Consider the following 16,517-nt stretch of genomic DNA (forward strand, 5'->3'; position numbering starts at 1 on the left):
CTGAGTTCCAACCGCCATTCTAGGCCAGCAATGCACTTCCTGCACTACTGCACTTCCTGCATTTCTATCCATGAGGGACTAAATCACTTGTCCAAGGGCAAACAGCCAGAGTGAAGGAGCCTGTTGCCCCAAAGCCCATATGCCAGTGCCCATGTGAAGCCTCACGTGTATGGGATCATCAGTAAATGTTTAGCTGGAATCCAAGAATTATTCTGGTATCACTTTTGTGAAAGATGAGGGACAAACCAGCCCAGAAACACTTTCTGATTTGGTGACAGCTGTTGTTCTGAATTCAGCTTTCTGGAAGTTCCCCCCCCCCCCCCCGCCCAATCACTGCTCATTTAGTCACTTTTTTAAAAAAAATTGAGGTATAATTCACATACCATATTTATCAAAGTTTGTTTCTTCTTCTTCTTCTTTTTTTTTTTTTAAAGAGTTCAGCTTTTTATTGAACATGTTACAAAAGGGGTTTAGTCAAAAAGACCAAAGGCCATGTCAATGTCAGACTCCTCAAATTCTTCTTTGTTTCCACTTTCTTCTCCTCAGCTAGAGCAGCAGTGGTGGAGGGGCAGGGCCTCCTGCTGATGCAGTGTCCCCTGCTGGGGCAGTTTCATCTGCCCCTTCATTGTAGATGAGGCTCCCAATTTGACACTGGACAGGGTCTTTGTAAACCAGCCAGGCCAGAAAGGTTCAACAGTTACCTTTGCTGCTTTAATGAGGGCATTGATCTTATCCTCCATGACCATCTCCTCATTGTTGTGCAGGATGAGGGCTGAGCAGATACAGGAGAGCTTCAACACGAACACTAAGGCCACAATGCAGGCGAGGGCTGGGCTGGTGGCTGCCAGGTGCAGATGAAGTGAGGGCCTCACCGGCAATGTGGCCTTAACTTCCTCAGAAGACCCAAGCACTTTAGCAGCAGCTGAGGAGAGGGGCTCATAAGTTTTGACACAATGTTCCAAAATCAAAATACCATGAAGCTGGGGGAGACAGCAACCAGAAGGATGGATCACTGCCAACTCTGTGGTAGGGTTTGAGGTTGAGGGTGTGCATAGCGTTAAAACCCAAAACCACACCTGTTGCTGTCTACTCAATTCCAACTGTGGTTATAATCCCATTTGGGAATAGGTTTTCTTTTCTTTGTTAAGTTTCTACATGTACAATTTAGTTACATTGGTTACATTCTTCTAATTGGGCAACATTCTCACCCTTCCTTTCTGAGTTGTTCCTCCCCAATTAAGATAAACTTACTCCCCTCTAAAATTCCTATCTTTTGAGTTGCTGTTGTCAATTTGATGTTATATAGATAGTTCTTAAAAGAGCATAATGCTCAAGGAACACCGTTTTTTTTTTTTTACTAGTTAAGCTAAATTATTGACTTAAGGGGATATTTTTGGTTTAAAGTTTGAAGATTATCGCAGGGCAATAGTTTCAGGGATCCATTCACCCTTCATGACTCCAGAAAGTCTGAAGTCGATGAGAATTTGAAATTCTGTTCTGCGTGTTCCCCCTTTTGATCCAGATTTTTCTATAAACTCTTCAATTAAAATGTAGCTCGGCACCATCCAGTTCTTGTCTCATGGCAAAGGAGGCAGTTCATGGAGGCAATTAGCCACATATTCCATACCCTCCTATTCCTGACTCTCCTTCTTCCTCTGTTGCTCCAGGTGAATAAAGACCAATTGTTGTGCCTTGAATGGCCACTTGCAAACTTTTAAGACCCCAGGCACTATGCAACAACAAACTAGGAGGTACAACAGAAGCACTAAACCATATTAGGCCATTTAACTGGGATGTTCCATGAAACCATGACCCTAAACCTCCAAGCCAAGAAACCAAATCCCATGAGGTATTTGGTTGTACATAAGCAGCTCCAGCAGCTACTCTTTTATTTTTATTATTTTGTCATTGTAAATGTATCTATCACACAACTTTTGCCAATTCAACTTTTTACAGGTGTACAACTTATTGATAGGAATTACAATAATTGGCTGTGCAACCTTACCCTTAATGTGATTTTTCATCATCAACTGCCTTTTGCCCCCTCTCTCCTGCCCCTGGTAACCATTAGTGAACTTTGGTATCTATATATTTGCCTTTTCTCATCTCTTTATATAAGTGAGGTCGTATGATATGTCCTTTTGTGATTGACCTATGGATTTTGGACTTGCCAGCCCCCACAATCCCCTGAACCAATTCCTCAAAATAAATTTCTCTGTCTTGAGCATTATGATTAACCCTGCTAGAGCAGTCGTTAAGCTTGGCTGCTAACAAAAAGGTAGGCAGTTTGAATCCACCTTGTCCTATAGGATCCCTATAGGGTTGTTAGGAGTTGGAATCGATTAGATAGCAACGGGTTTGGGGTTTTGTTTGTTTGTTGGCTTTTAAATGTACACATATATCTTACTGGAAACTCTGGCTGCATAGTGGTTAAGTGCTACCGCAGCTAACCAAAGGGTCGGCAGTTCTAATCTGCCAGGCGCTCCTTGGAAACTCTATGGGGCAATTCTACTCTGTCCTGTAGGGTCGCTGTAAGTCGGAATCGACTCGATGGCACTGCGTTTCGTTTTGGGGCTTATATATCTTACTGGTTCTGTTTGTCTAGAGAACCTAAGATAAAAAAAAAAAAGATAAAAGTAGGGATGAAACTGACACAGACACAGGATCTCTACTCTGTTAAGTGTGGCCGCTCGGGAGCACTTGAGTGAGAGAGAGCTGGGAAGGAGGGTGGGGGAACTCGGATGCCTTCAAGGGCCTCGCAGGTTTGTCAAAGACAGAAGCATATCAATGGAGCCTGAGGAGTCCTGAAGGGGTCGCCTTTCTCCTCAGGAAGAGCCAAACCCACAGACTCACGTGGGCCTCGGAGGAGCTGCCCAGGGTTTAGCCTCCATTTCCCCCTCCCAAGCCGAGGCCGAGCGCCGAGGACGCCGAGGGAAGGGAACCTTTCTCTCCACCGAGGACGAAAGGTGAAAGGTGAAGTCAAAGGGCCGCGACACCCGGGCACCAGTAAACGGCGGCTGGGTTACCGCTGGGGTCCGACGGGGAGAGCGAGGGTGAGACTGCAAGGGGAACAGACGGGCGGCCGGGCCCACCCGCCCACCCGCAGGGGTCCCCGAGGACCCCCACCTAACGCACCAACACGGAGCCCGGGCGACCCCAGGCCCCACGCGGGAAGCCGACTGCAGGCCCCGATTCCTTCCAGAAGGTCGGGCGGGGACTCACAAGGACTCCAGGTGCTTGAGCTGCTGCAGCTGCTGCGCGTCGTGGCGCCGCCGTTTCTGCTCCCGGCGCCGCTGCAGCTCCTGCTCGGGCGGCTCCCGTCGTCGCGCCGCGGCCGAGAGGACATCGCGGCCTGCGCTGCTGAGCCGAGGACCGCACTTCCTCCGCGCGGCACCGGCTCGGCCCCGCAGCGTCCCTCCTGCCACCGTCCAGACCCCGCCCGGGCAAGGGCCGGCGACTCCGCCAAGGCCACCTGATCCGCCGCCGTTCGGCAGACGGGCCATCCGCCTCCCAACAAAGCGGCCCCCCAATATTATGCCTTCATCGCTTGTCCACGCCGCCTGGCCACTGGTGCCAGAGGCCGGAGCGCGCCCCTGTGGAGCCGAGGGGGTGCCGGACGCTCGTGGCCTGAGCCCTTCCTCGCACGCCTTGGGTTCCCTGCCCCGCACACATAGCTCGTGGGGCAGGTACAGCCTGCCGCGTTCTGGTCCCCAATCCTGTAGGCAAGGGACCGTGTCCCACTCATCTTTGTATCCCTTCCGTGGCTAGACACACAGGAGCAGCTCAATACCAGTTAGTAGAAGTCATCCATCTTTGGAAGAAAGCAAGATTCGCCATAAAAATTCTCCGATTTCCCAGATAATGTGAACCATGGTTAAAGCACATTCAATGTGTACTGATTTAGGCAAGATTTGGGTGCTGGAAATCAAAATGGAAGCTAGTATACGCTGAGCTCTTGTTATGTGGCAGTCATAAGCTAAGCCCTTAAAAATTTATTTTAATCTTCAAAAACTTTATAAATACTGTAATTATCTGTATCTGTTACCATTATTTGGCAGAAAAAGGTCCAGAGAGTTAAGTGGTGGGGCCAGGATTCAAAGGTGTTAGGTGCTTTATTAGGTTTCATTCATAAAATATATCTGATTTGTGGAGCTATGATAATTGTTTTAGCTTTGAAATAATGGAGAAAAAACACAAAGGAAGCAAAAATAACAGCAGAAGGAAAAATTTGCTTCAAATGTGGTATTCAATATGGTTAATACCAAAAACAAATTAGTTCATTCAAATCTATTACAGAAATCCCAAGTAGGCAAACACAGAAAGGCTGTGGACAAATATAGGAAGTTATGCAGACATACCTTGCTTTACTGCACTTCACAGATACTGCGTTTTTTACAAATTGAAGGTTTGTGACAACCCTGCATCAAGCAAATCTATCAGTACCATTTTTCCAACAGCCTGGGCTCACTTTGTGGCTCTGTGTCACATTATGGTAATTCATGGAACGTTTCAAACTTTTTCATTAGTATTATATCTGTTCTGGTGATCTGTGGTCAGTGATCGTTGATGTTACTATTGTAATTATTTTGGGGTGCCATGAACCACACCCATGTAAGACTGCAAACTTAAATGTGTATGTTCTGACTGCTCCATCAGCCAGTCATTCCCCCATCTCTCTCCCTTTCCTCTGGCCTCCCTATTCCCTGAGACATGACGATATTTAAATTGGGCCAGTTAATAACCCTACAATGGCCTCTAAGTGTTCAAGTAAAAGGAAGAATCTGTTTTTCACTTTAAGTCAAAAGCTAGAATTGAGTAAGCTTAGCGAGGGAAGCATGGTGAAAGCCGAGATACGCTGAAAGCTAGGCTTCTTGCGTCAGTTAGCCAAGTTGTGAATGCAAAGGGAAAGTTCTTGAAGGAAATTAAAAGTGCTACTCCAGTGAACACACAAATGATAAGAAAGTGAAACAGCCGTATTGCTGATATGGAGAAAGTTTTAGAGCTCTGGGTATAAGATCAAACCAGCCACAACATTCCTTTAAGCCAAAGTCTATTGAGACCAAGGCCCTAACTCTTCAATTCTGTGAAGGCTGAGAGAGGTGAGGAAGCTGCGGAAGAAAAGTTTGAAGCTAGCCGAGGTTGGTTCATGAGGTTTAAGGAAAGAAGCCATCTCCGTAACATAAAAGTGCAAGGCAAAGCAGCAAATGTTGATGTAGAAGCTGCAGCAAGTTACCTAGCTAAGACAATGGGTAAAGGTAGCTACACTCAACAACAGATTTTCAATGTAGACAAAATAGCCTTATGTTGGAAGAAGATGCCATCTAAGACTTTCATAGCTAGAGAGGAGTCAGTGCCTGGCTTCAAAGCTTCAAGGGACAAGCTGACTCTCTTGTTAGGGGCAGCTGCAGCTGCTGAGGTTAAGCTGAAGCCAGTGCTCATTTATCATTCTGAAAATCCTAGGGCCCTTAAGAATTATGCAAAATCTACTCTCCGTGTACTCTATAAATGAAATAACAAAGCTTGGGTGACAGTATATCTGTTTACAACATGGTTTACTGATATTTTAAGCCCACTGTTGAGACTTACTGCTCAGAAAAAAGATTCTTTTCAAAATATTACTGCTCATTGACAATGCAGTTGGTCACCCAAGGGCTCTGATGGAGAAGTGCAAGGAGATTAATGGTGTTTTCATGCCTGCTAACACAGCATCCTTTATTCTACAGCCCATGGATCAAGGGAGTAATTTCAACTTTAAAGTCTTATTGTTTAGGAAATACATTTCACAAGGCTATATCTGCCATAGATAGTGATTCCTCTGATGGATCTGGGCAAAGTAAATTGAAAACCTTCTGGAAAGGATTCTCTATTCTAGATGCTATTGAAAGCCCCATGGAGTGCAGTTCTATTCTGAAACATTTGTGGTTGCCATGAATTGGAATCAACTCCACGGCAAATGCCTTGCAAAACATCAAGAAGAAGAAGATAGTCTTGGGAAGATGTGATTGAGAGGCCAAAAAAAAAATGTGTTACAGAAGGAAGATGGTCTACAGAATCTAGGAAAGAACCAAGGAAAAACAATCAGGCACTCTTTGTCCAGTGTTGTCCAGTAGACACACAAACACAGGAGTGTTTGGTCACTAGAGAAATGTGCACTATTTGGAGAAAGGGGTAAAATTGACCAGACTGAAAGGAAATATCCTTCAAGACTAGCCAAGCCCCTGTGCTCTGACTTCATGCTCACCCAGCAACATCTGATAGTCTATCTGGCCTCTCTAGGGTCCTGATAAGAGGAAAAAGGTGTTCTAGTCAGATCTGAGTATAAGGTCATTGGAAAGGTGTGACTCTTAACTATAAATTAATAATTTGACAAGGTACTTTACAGTCACTTGTGACTTTATTGTAAAAGATTGCATTTTCCAACATGGTGGCAATAATATCTCCCATCCCACTGTTTTTTTTCTACAATGGGACCTCGACATGCCTCCATGGAAAGGTGGAGTCTATGCCCCCTCCCTTAAATCTGGGCCAGTCTTAGTGACTTACTTGTAACCAGTTGAAAGCAGCAGAAGTGATGACGATTAATTTCTGACACTAGGTCAGAAAAGGTCATATATCTTCCACCTGGTTCTCTTGGAATACTCTCTCCTGAAGCCTTCAGTGGCAATGTAAGCTATTTATCTCCCCTGAAGCCACTATGCTGCAAGGAAGCCCGAATTAACGCACAGGAAAATATCAACATGAACAGACTGGAGAATAGATAAAGAGAGGCCGGTCCCACCCACCTCTGCTCAGTTTATCTGTCTGACTGCTACCACAAAAAAGAGCTCCAGTCAGAACCACAAAGCCAAGCCCTTCCTGTATCCTGTTCCACAGAAGCCATGAGAGATAATAAAATACACATTGTTTCATGCCACTAGGTTTAGGGTGGTTGTGATGCAGCAATAGGAATTAGAATAGTTCTCAAGAGTGCTGGGCTTTAGGCCTACAATGCTAAGGACCAGACCCTGAATGTTGGCACCCCCTACAGTTCTTGGGTAGCCACATGACTTCCTTCACATCTCTATTTCTTTGCTCTTTCACAAGATAATTTGTAAAGCAACACATAGAAAAATATGCAATGTCAATAATAAAGAAATGAAAACTAAAGCAATATTAATGTAGTGTATTGTTTCATATCTGCAGTCTTCAATGATCGCACCCAATAATGGTAAAAAACAAAAAACCAAACCTGTTGCCACTGAGTCAACTGTGACTCCTGGTGACTCTATAGGACAGAGTGGAACTGCCCCATATGGGTTCCGAGGAGTGGCTGGTGGATTTAAACTGCCAACTTTTTGGTTAACAGCTGAGCTCTTAACCACTGTGCAACCAGGGCTCCAGTAATAATGACCACGTTGTGGTGCAATTATTATATTTAGGTATCGTTGGTGGTACATCACTTTCGGAATGGAGATATTCATATCTTTCTACTGAATCCCCTCATTGTGTATGATAATCTAAAAGGAACTATGCACAAAGATATTTATTGCAGCAATATTTGTAAATTGGAAGCAATACACATCTGCAGTTTGGGGAATGTTTAAGTAAACGTAGAACATACCCTGATGGAATGCTATGGAGCCATTAAATATCATAAACCCATAACACCACTGACATAAAATATCATGTGGTAAAATGACTTCCTTTATGTGGCCTTTTGCCTTGGATCTTTAAAGAAAAACAGCTTGAGGGATTTTTTTTCCCCTAAATCCTGAAGAGTTACCTTTGCTGTAGTTTTCTACCACAGAGGGTTTGTTACTTTTGTCCAGGTTGATTGACATTTCCTGGGTAAGCTGTAAACAACTTGATGGTGTGATACTTTTTGTCTGGCCCTGGGGTGCAGCCTGCCCTGTGATTGGTCTATTTTACACATCTTGCAGAGATTGGTCGATACACTTACGCAAATGAGTGACTATAGCGTACTATGCAAACAAAGTGACTGTTGCCCTCCAAGAGGTGATTGGTCAGTTTGTGGCCCTGGTGGAAGGGCCATGCCTTGAAATCAACCAGGAGCTTGCTTACATGTGCAGGCAACCCCACAAAGGTAAGCAAACAAAGAAAAGGAAGAAAGAAGCAAAACGGAGAAAAGACAAGAGAGGCGAGAGAGAAAGACAGAGGAGGCAAAGAACCTCCTAAAGAGCTGTAACACAGGTCACAGGCTGTAAAACTGAAGACAGCAAGAGGCCCAGAAGGGGCCCTGCGGCAGAGCCAGTGGTGACAGCAGAAACCTGCTGCTAGAAATGCAACTAAGACAGTTGAACAAAACTGCTACACTGGCTACAAGCTGGGCCAGTTAGCGGTGGAGAGGCTGATGGCAAGAAGGCCAAAGGCAGAGAGGCCTCACCTAAGGGTGCTGGGAAGAGGCCTGTCCTGAGAGAGCTGAGAAGAGGCCCCCACAGCTGAGAGGAGCTAAGAGAGCTGTCCTGCACTGACAAGTGCTCTCTACTTCGGGGGAGCCTTCCTGACTGCCCACATGCTTCCTGATCTTGATCCTGAGTTGTAGCCTATTGATCTCGAACCTAAGTTGTACCCTGTTACTTCCTCAATAAACCTGTAGCCTGTGAATTGCAATGAATTATTGAACACAGCAGAGAAGTAGAGAGCGCCATGGGGAGGACAGCTGGTGTCAGAATTGGTAAAAAGTTTGGAGAGTGGAGGTACCAACCTTGGGCTGATCTTAGTATGAATTATCCCCCCTGAAGTAAGATAGGTTCTGACACTATTACTACCATTCACAAGTAAAAAAGTGGAATACGAAAATACATACACACTAGGATTAGATATCTAAAAATATCGATGTATGTAGACAGACTGGAAGACTGAGTATAAAAGAAAAATCAATCATTATTTTAGGGTGGTAGGATTAGGGGTATTTATCTTACACATTTATTTTAAAATATATAGCATGTTTACAATGAAAAATACTTTTTAAAAATTTTTATTGTGCTTTAAGTGAAAGTTTACAAATCAAGTTAGTGTCTCATACAAAAATTTACGTACACCTTGCTATATACTCCCGGAAACCCTGGTGGTGTAGTGGTTAAGTACTACCGCCACTAACCAAGAGGTCGGCAGTTCGAATCCACCAGGAGCTCCTTGGACACTCTGTGGGGCAGTTCTATTCTGTCCTGTAGGGTCGCTATGAGTCGGAATTGACTCAATGGCAGTGGGTTTGGTTTGGTTTGGATATACTCCTAGTTGCTCTCCCCCTAATGAGACAGCACATTCCTTCTCTCCACCCTCTATTCCCATGCCCATTCAGCCAGCTTCTGTCCCCCTCTGCCTTCTCATCTCCTTTCCAGACAGGATATGCCAACATAGTCTCATGTGTCTACTTGAGCCAAGAAGGTCATTCCTCACCAGTATCATTTTCTGTGCTATAGTCCAGTCCAATCCCTGTCTAAAGAGTTGGCTTTGGCAAGGGTTCCAGTCTTGGGCTAACAGAAGGTCTGGGGATGACGACCTCCAGGGTCCTTCTAGTCTCAGTCAGACCATTAAGTCTGGTCTTTTTGCAAGAATTTGAGGTCTGCTTCCCACTGCTCTCCTGCTCCCTCAGGGGTCCTCTGTTGGGCTCACTGTCAGGGCAGTCATCTGCTGTAGCCACGCATCATCTAGTTCTTCTGGTCTCAGGCTGATGTAGTCTCTGATTTATCTGGCCCTTTCTGTCTCTTTGGCTCATAATTACCTTGTCTTTGCTGTTCTTCATTCTCCTTTGGTCCAGGTGGATTGAGACAATTGATGCATCTGAGGCAGTCGCTCGCTAGTGTTTAAGACCCTAGATGCCACTCTCCAAAGTGGGATGCAGAATGTTTTCTTAATATAGATTTTATTATGTCAATTGACCTATATGTCCCCTGAAACCATGGTCCCCAAAACCCCGCCCCTGCTATGCTGGCCTTCGAAGCATTCTGTTTATTCAGGAAACTTCTTTGCTTTTGGTTTAGTCCAGTCGTGCTGACCTCTCCTATATTGTGTGTTGTCTTTCCCTTCACCTAAAATAGTTCTTGTCTACTAATTAGTGAATACCTTTCCCTCCCTTCCTCCCTTCCCACTCTCATAACTATCAAAGAACATTTTCTTCTGTGTTTAAACTATTTCTTGAGTTCTTATAACAGTGGTCTCATATTTGTCCTTTTGCAACTGACTAATTTCACTCAGCATAATGCCTTCCAGATTCCTCCATGTTATGAAATGTTTCATGAATTTATCATTGTTCTTTATCGATGCATAGGATTCCATTGTGTGAATATACCATAATTTATTTATCCATTCATCCGTTGATGGGCACCTTGGTTGCTTCCATCTTTTTGCTATTGTAAACAGTGCTGCAATGAACATGGGTGTGCATGTATTTGATCATGTAAAGGCTCTTATTTCTCTAGGATATATTCTAAGGAGTGGGATTGCTGGATTGTATGGTAGTTCTAACTTTTTAAGGAAGCGCCAAATCGATTTCCAAAGTGGTTGTACCATTTTATATTCCCACCAGCAGTGTATAAGTGTTACAGTCTCTCCACAACCTAACATTTATTATTTTGTGTTTACAGTGAAAATATTTTAAAGAACAAAAATGAATACCTTTTATTTCTATATTACAAAGGTAATTATACAGACAAGTTGCTCATTTTTTTAAAGGGCGTGGCAATAGGATATTCTGAGACAATAGGGATGAATATCAAGTTTTTTTTAAAGACTGAAAATTGGCTCATTAAACACCTACTCCAGTCCTTTTCTAGCTAGGTTAAAAAGCTGAAAACATTTTTCAAACTCCTCTGTAGCTGGGGTTCTGCATTCTGCATTGGGTTCTGCCAGTAATTCAGGCAAGAGATGAGAGGCTTGCAGCAGAGTGGAGAGGAGTTAAACAGAATAAACAGACCAGATAGCAATCGGGGGTGTAAAATTGAGAAGACTTGGTGATGAATTTGATGTGGAGAGTGAAGGAGGAGGTGTTCAGATGACTTCTAGGATGAAGGCTTGTGCAACTGGATGGGTGCTGCTCCTCACTGAGGAGAGACTGAAAGATGAAATTTACGATACATAGCTATTCTCTAATAATACACAAATAACATATGATTCCTCGATTTATTACTGTTTATTTTTTAAATCAAAGGTAGATGTTGAATTTTATCTCATACCTTTTCAATCTACAGCCATATAATCTTGGGTTTTTTCTTCCTTCTCTGTCCTGTTAATGAATTATATTACTAGAGTTTCTATTTCTGGAAAAACTAACATTGAGTATTACGTGTAATTTTTCATTAGACCCCTGGGATCTAATAATTAGCTCTATAATGGTATTATAATTATCAATGTTTTATCATCTTAAAGAGGATACTGAGACTTTGTTAATTAGTCCACGTAGTGGCATAGTATTACTTCAATGCTGAATTAATATTTCCTAAAAAAAAAAAATTTTTTTTAATGTTTTATTTAGTATTTTTCCATTTATATTTGTAAATTAGATTGTTGCTCTCTTCCCCCTTCCCTGCCCCTGCCTTTTGTTACTATCTTTGTCAGGTTTTGGCATCTAATACAAGTTAAGAAATCTCTGGTGATTTAGTTTCATTCTTTTAGGGTCTTAATAAACATGAACAACCAGTTCTAAGATAAAGACGCATTTAACTACTATGATAAATTTCTTGCTGCATCTGGGTCTCTACTGAAGTCCAGCCTGGCGTAGTCACGTGTGGGGGACCGCGAGGAATGTTTGCTATTAAGCCCCAGCTCACACTGCATCCACTGATGGCCTGGGGAAGCTCACAGTTAGCAACCTAAAACTTGAGACTGGACAACTGTCAGGGCAGCCTCTTACAAAGCATGCCTTCTTCTTTAAGTATTATAAATGTTGGATGGTTTCAGATTCTTTCAATATAGATTCCATCCTTGTAACTTACTTTTGTTGTTGTTTGTTTTTTAAAATCTAAGTTCCCTTCATTCCCCAAAGCAGCAAAGGGTAACTAGATCCGCGGCCACGTAGGAGCCTCTCTTGGCCCTAAATCTGGAGAATCTCGAGGCACAGGCAAACAACAGCGGAACGCTTTCCTCTCCCTACTTGGGACCGTCGTCTCTTTCGGAGGAGTTCACAATTTCTCGCTAGGGAACTGGTCCTCCCCAGGTCCAGATTTGGATCCACTCTAAAGTTCCCAGACCACTCCCGGGCGGGAAAACTAGGACGGCCCGGTGGGGGCCAGGAGGCGCGGGACGCAGCAGGCCCGCCCCGACGCGCGACCGCGGCTCCTCCCCTCGTTCGGATGTGGCTGCGGGGCGGGGGGCAGGAGGAAAGCGGGTGGTTGCTGCTGCCTGGGGAGGGCCGGGAGTCTTTTCCACGTTTGCAAACGCCGGCGCGCGCCCAGGCCGGGACACACGCCGTCCGAGCTCCCGCGCGCTCTCTCCAGCTCCTCACCGCGCCCCCCCGCCCCCGGCTGCTCCTCGCTCCTTTCCTTGCTGCCCCCAATGGCGCTCAGGGCCCGGAGCTGGCGGCCCCCGCCGCCGCCGCTGCTCCTGCTGCTGCTTTGGGTGACGGGGCAGGCGGCGCCCGTGGCGGGCCTGGGCCTGGGCCCAGACGCGGAGCTGCAGATCGAGCGGCGCTTCGTGCCGGACGAGTGCCCGCGTACCGTGCGCAGCGGCGACTTCGTGCGTTACCACTACGTGGGCACCTTCCCCGACGGCCAGAAGTTCGACTCCAGGTACCGCGCACTTTGCACCCAGCCCGGCCTCTAAGGGTGCAGCGTCCGGTCTCTTGTTTCTCAGCCTCCGCACAGGCCTTTCACTCCCGACGGACCTCCCTCCGCTCCGCCCAGAAAACCCCGCGCTCCTCCCTTTCCCTCCTGCCTGCTGGATTGCTCCCCCGACCCAAAATCTTACAGCCCTAGGTGTGAGCCTCCCGGCCCAAGGGCGCCCCTGGAACGCCCGCCCGCCTGGGCTGGAATCTTGGATAAGACCTTGCGCTGCGGGGTTGAGACAAATCACGTCCTCCCTCTCCTTCCAGCATATTTACATACGCAAAATCTGCATAAAATGGCTACTCAACGAAACCCACCCAAGAGTAGATGAAGTCGGGTTTCCTCCTCTCTTTGCTGATGACATGGAGCCCTGGTGGCGCAGGGGTTAAAAGCGCTCGGCTGCTAACTGAAAGGTTGGCGGTTTGAACGCATCAGCCGCTCTATGGGAGAAAGATGTGGCAACCTGCCATCGTTAAGATTACAGCCTTGGAAACCCTATGGGGCAGTTCTGCTCTGTCTCGTAGGATCCCTGTGAGTTGGAATCCACTCAGCAGCAAGGGGTTTGCTTTTTACTGATGATGGTGATGATGATGACGATAACGATAGCCAACATTTAATGAGCTATTACAATGCGCCAAGCATAGTTCTGAGTGCTTTACCCTTTGCTGTAGATTCAATTCTGACTCACGTGTTAAGGAGTAGAACTGTTTCATAGGGTTTTCTTGGTTGTAAATCTTCACAGAAGCAGATTGCCATTACCGCTTTTTTTTTCACAGTACCGCTGGGTGTGTGCCAACCACACCAACTTTTCAGTTAGTAGTCCCTGGCAAACTTTGTGCCACCCGGGGACAACTAAGTGTTTTCAAGAACAAACAAACCCAATGCCTTGGAGTCGAATTCCAACTCATAGCAACCCTATAGGACAGAGTAGAACTGCCCATAGGATTTCTAAGGCTATAAATCTTTCGTTTTTTTTTAATTGTACTGTAGATGAGGAAACCCTGGTGACGTACTGGTTAAGTGCTATAGCTGCTATCCCAAAGGTTGGCAGTTCAGATCCGCCAGGCGCTCCTTGGAAACTCTATGGGGCAGTTCTACTCTGTCCTATAGGGTCTCTATGAGTTGGAATTGACTCGACGGCTTGGGTTTGATTTTTGTTTTTTTTTTATAGATGAAGGTTTACAGAACTAACTTCTTATTAAACAGTACACGTATTATTTTATGACATTGGTTAACAAACCCATGACGTGAAAACTCTCCCTTCTCCACCTCGGGTTCCCTGTTACCAGCTTTCCTGTCCCCTCCTGCCTTTCAGTCCTTGCCCCTGGGCTGGTGTGCCTCTTTAGTCTCATTTTGTTTTATGGGCCTGTCTAATGTTTGAAGGGTTAACCTTGGAGTGACTTCATTACTGAGAAAAAAGGGTGTCCAGGGGCCATACTCTCAGGGTTTCTCCAGTCTCTGTCAGGCCAGTAAGTCTGGTCTTTTTTGTGAGTTAGAATTCAGTTCTACATTTTTCTCTTGTTCTGTCCAGGATCAGTTACTGTGATCCCTGTCAGAGCAGTCAGTGGTGATAGCCTGGCACCATCTAGTTGAGCTGGACGCAGTCTGGTGGAGGCCATGGTAGTTGTGGTCCGTTAGTCCTTTGGACTATTTTTTCCCTTGTGCCTTTGGTTTTCTTCATTCTCCTTTGCTCTGAACAGGGTGAGACCAGTAGCTTAGATGCCTGCTCACAAGCTTTTAAGACCCCAGACACTACTCACCGAAGTAGAATGTATAACATTTTCTTTAAAACTGTGTTAGGACAGTTGAGCTAGATGTTCCCTAAGACCATGGTCTCCGCAGCCTTCAGCCCAGCAGTCCGCCCCTCAGGGAGTTTGGATAAGTCTATGGAACTTCCATGACCTTGCCTTGTGCATAAACCTGTAAATCTGTACTGAAGCCAACTGACACATCTTTCTCCTGTGGAGTGGCTGGTGGGTTCAGACCCCCGACCTTTTGGTTAGCAGCTGAGAGCTTTAACCACTGTGTCACCATGGTTCCTCCTAACTACTTTAAAAAAAAAAAAGTACTTTACATATCATTAATTCATTTAATTCTTACAGCAATGCTATGAGGTAGTACTGTCAGTACCCCCATTTTACCAATGAGGTAACTGATGCCATGGAGGCTGAAAAAGCTTGTTTAAGAGGTGGAGTAAGATTCAAACCAGACAACCCATGTCCAGACTCTGAGTGTAACCACCATATTATATTGCCCTCCCACTCAGGCCTTACAGAAACCTACTGGGAGAGAGAAGCTCTCTTGGGTAGGAGGTGGTCCAGAGCAGTCACCCAGCTTTGTCATAGGGCTCTGTACCATGCCTGCACATCGTCCAGCTTTGCCCTGGGATCACAACACCTCTCCCCAGTTTCTCTCCAATTTAGCTTTAGGGTTCACACCTCAAAGCAGCGGATTTAAGTCCAGTTTTCCTCTAGCTCTAGGCCTCTCTCCTCCCCAAGACTTTTGCTGCTAAGCTCTGGTTTGTGCCCACAGATTTCTTGGTGAATTACTGCCTAGGGAAAGAGAACTATTTGTCGAAATTCTTCTATGTGCCAGAGATTTTGTTAGGCACATTCATGAAGTTATCTTTTCTTTAACCTTCTTAGCCTTACCTGCCTTTTCTGAAATTTCAGGCAATGAATGAGTATACATAAACTGTTTAGCATACTGCCTAGCATATAGCAAGTGCTTAGAGATGGTCATTCTTACTATTGTTTTAAACAGCTTTGTTGAGATATAATTTACATACCATACAATCGATCTATTGAAAGTGTACAATTCATTGATTTTTTAGTGTATTTACAGAGCTGTGTAAGCATTGCCACAATCTAATTCCAGAACATTTTCATCACTCCTAAAAAGAAACCCCGAACCCGTTAGCAGTCAGTCCCATTTTCCCCAACTCCCCCCCTCCCCAATCCTAGGCAACCACTGATTTACTTTCTGTCTTTAGGATTTGCTTATTCTGCATGTTTCATGTAAATAGAATCATACAAATACGTGCTCTTTTGTAACTGGCTTCTTGCACTTAGCGTAACGTTTTCAAGGTTCATCCATATTATAGCATGTATCAGCACTTCATTTCTTTTTAATGCAGAATAATATTCCATTGTCTGGATTAAACCAAAACCAAACCCATTACTGTTGAGTTGATTCTGACTCATAGCAACCCTATAGGACAGAGTAGAATTGCCCCATAGGGTTTCCAGGGAGTAGCTGGTAGATTTGAACTGCCAACCTTTTGGTTAGCAGCCTAATGCTTAACCACTGTACCACCAGGGCTCCATTGTATGGATTAGATATCCCATATTTTATTTATTCATTTATCAGTTGGTGGACATTTGAGTTGTTTCCAATTTTTGGCTATTATGACTAATGAACATTCATGTAGAAGTATTTGTGTGGGCATATGTTTTCATTTTCTTTTGTGTAAGTATCTAGGAGTGGAATTGCTGGGTCACATGGTAACTCTTTGTTTAAAAATTTTTGAGAAATTGCCAGACTGTCTTCCAAAGTGGCTGCACCACTTTACATTCTCACCAGCAATGTATGATGGTTCTGGCTTCCTCATCTCCTGGCCAACACTTGTTATTGTCTGTCTTTTTTTATTACAGCCATCCTAGTGGGATGAAATGGTATTTCAATGTGGTTTTGATTTTTATTTTCCTCACGATAAATGATGTTGAACATCTTTCCATGTGTTTATTGGCCATTTGT

The 16,517-nt window shown here is 44.8% G+C and overlaps 1 protein-coding gene and 1 pseudogene across 1 annotated transcript in view; one reads left to right on the forward strand and one right to left on the reverse strand.

The window, feature by feature from the left end:
* Window positions 1-470: 470 nt before the first annotated feature.
* Window positions 471-2,425, reverse strand: LOC135232277 (large ribosomal subunit protein P1-like; annotated as a pseudogene).
* A 9,932-nt stretch (window positions 2,426-12,357) lies between these two features.
* Window positions 12,358-16,517, forward strand: part of FKBP9 (FKBP prolyl isomerase 9) — a 59,802-nt gene continuing 55,642 nt past the window's right edge. The window contains exon 1 of the mRNA XM_010587181.3: window positions 12,358-12,725. Within this exon, the coding sequence (XP_010585483.2) occupies window positions 12,493-12,725 (233 nt within the window). The 5' untranslated portion in view covers window positions 12,358-12,492. The remainder of the gene's footprint in view (window positions 12,726-16,517) is intronic.

This window comes from Loxodonta africana, chromosome 8 (assembly GCF_030014295.1).
Source record: "Loxodonta africana isolate mLoxAfr1 chromosome 8, mLoxAfr1.hap2, whole genome shotgun sequence".
Taxonomy (NCBI): Eukaryota; Metazoa; Chordata; class Mammalia; order Proboscidea; family Elephantidae; genus Loxodonta; species Loxodonta africana.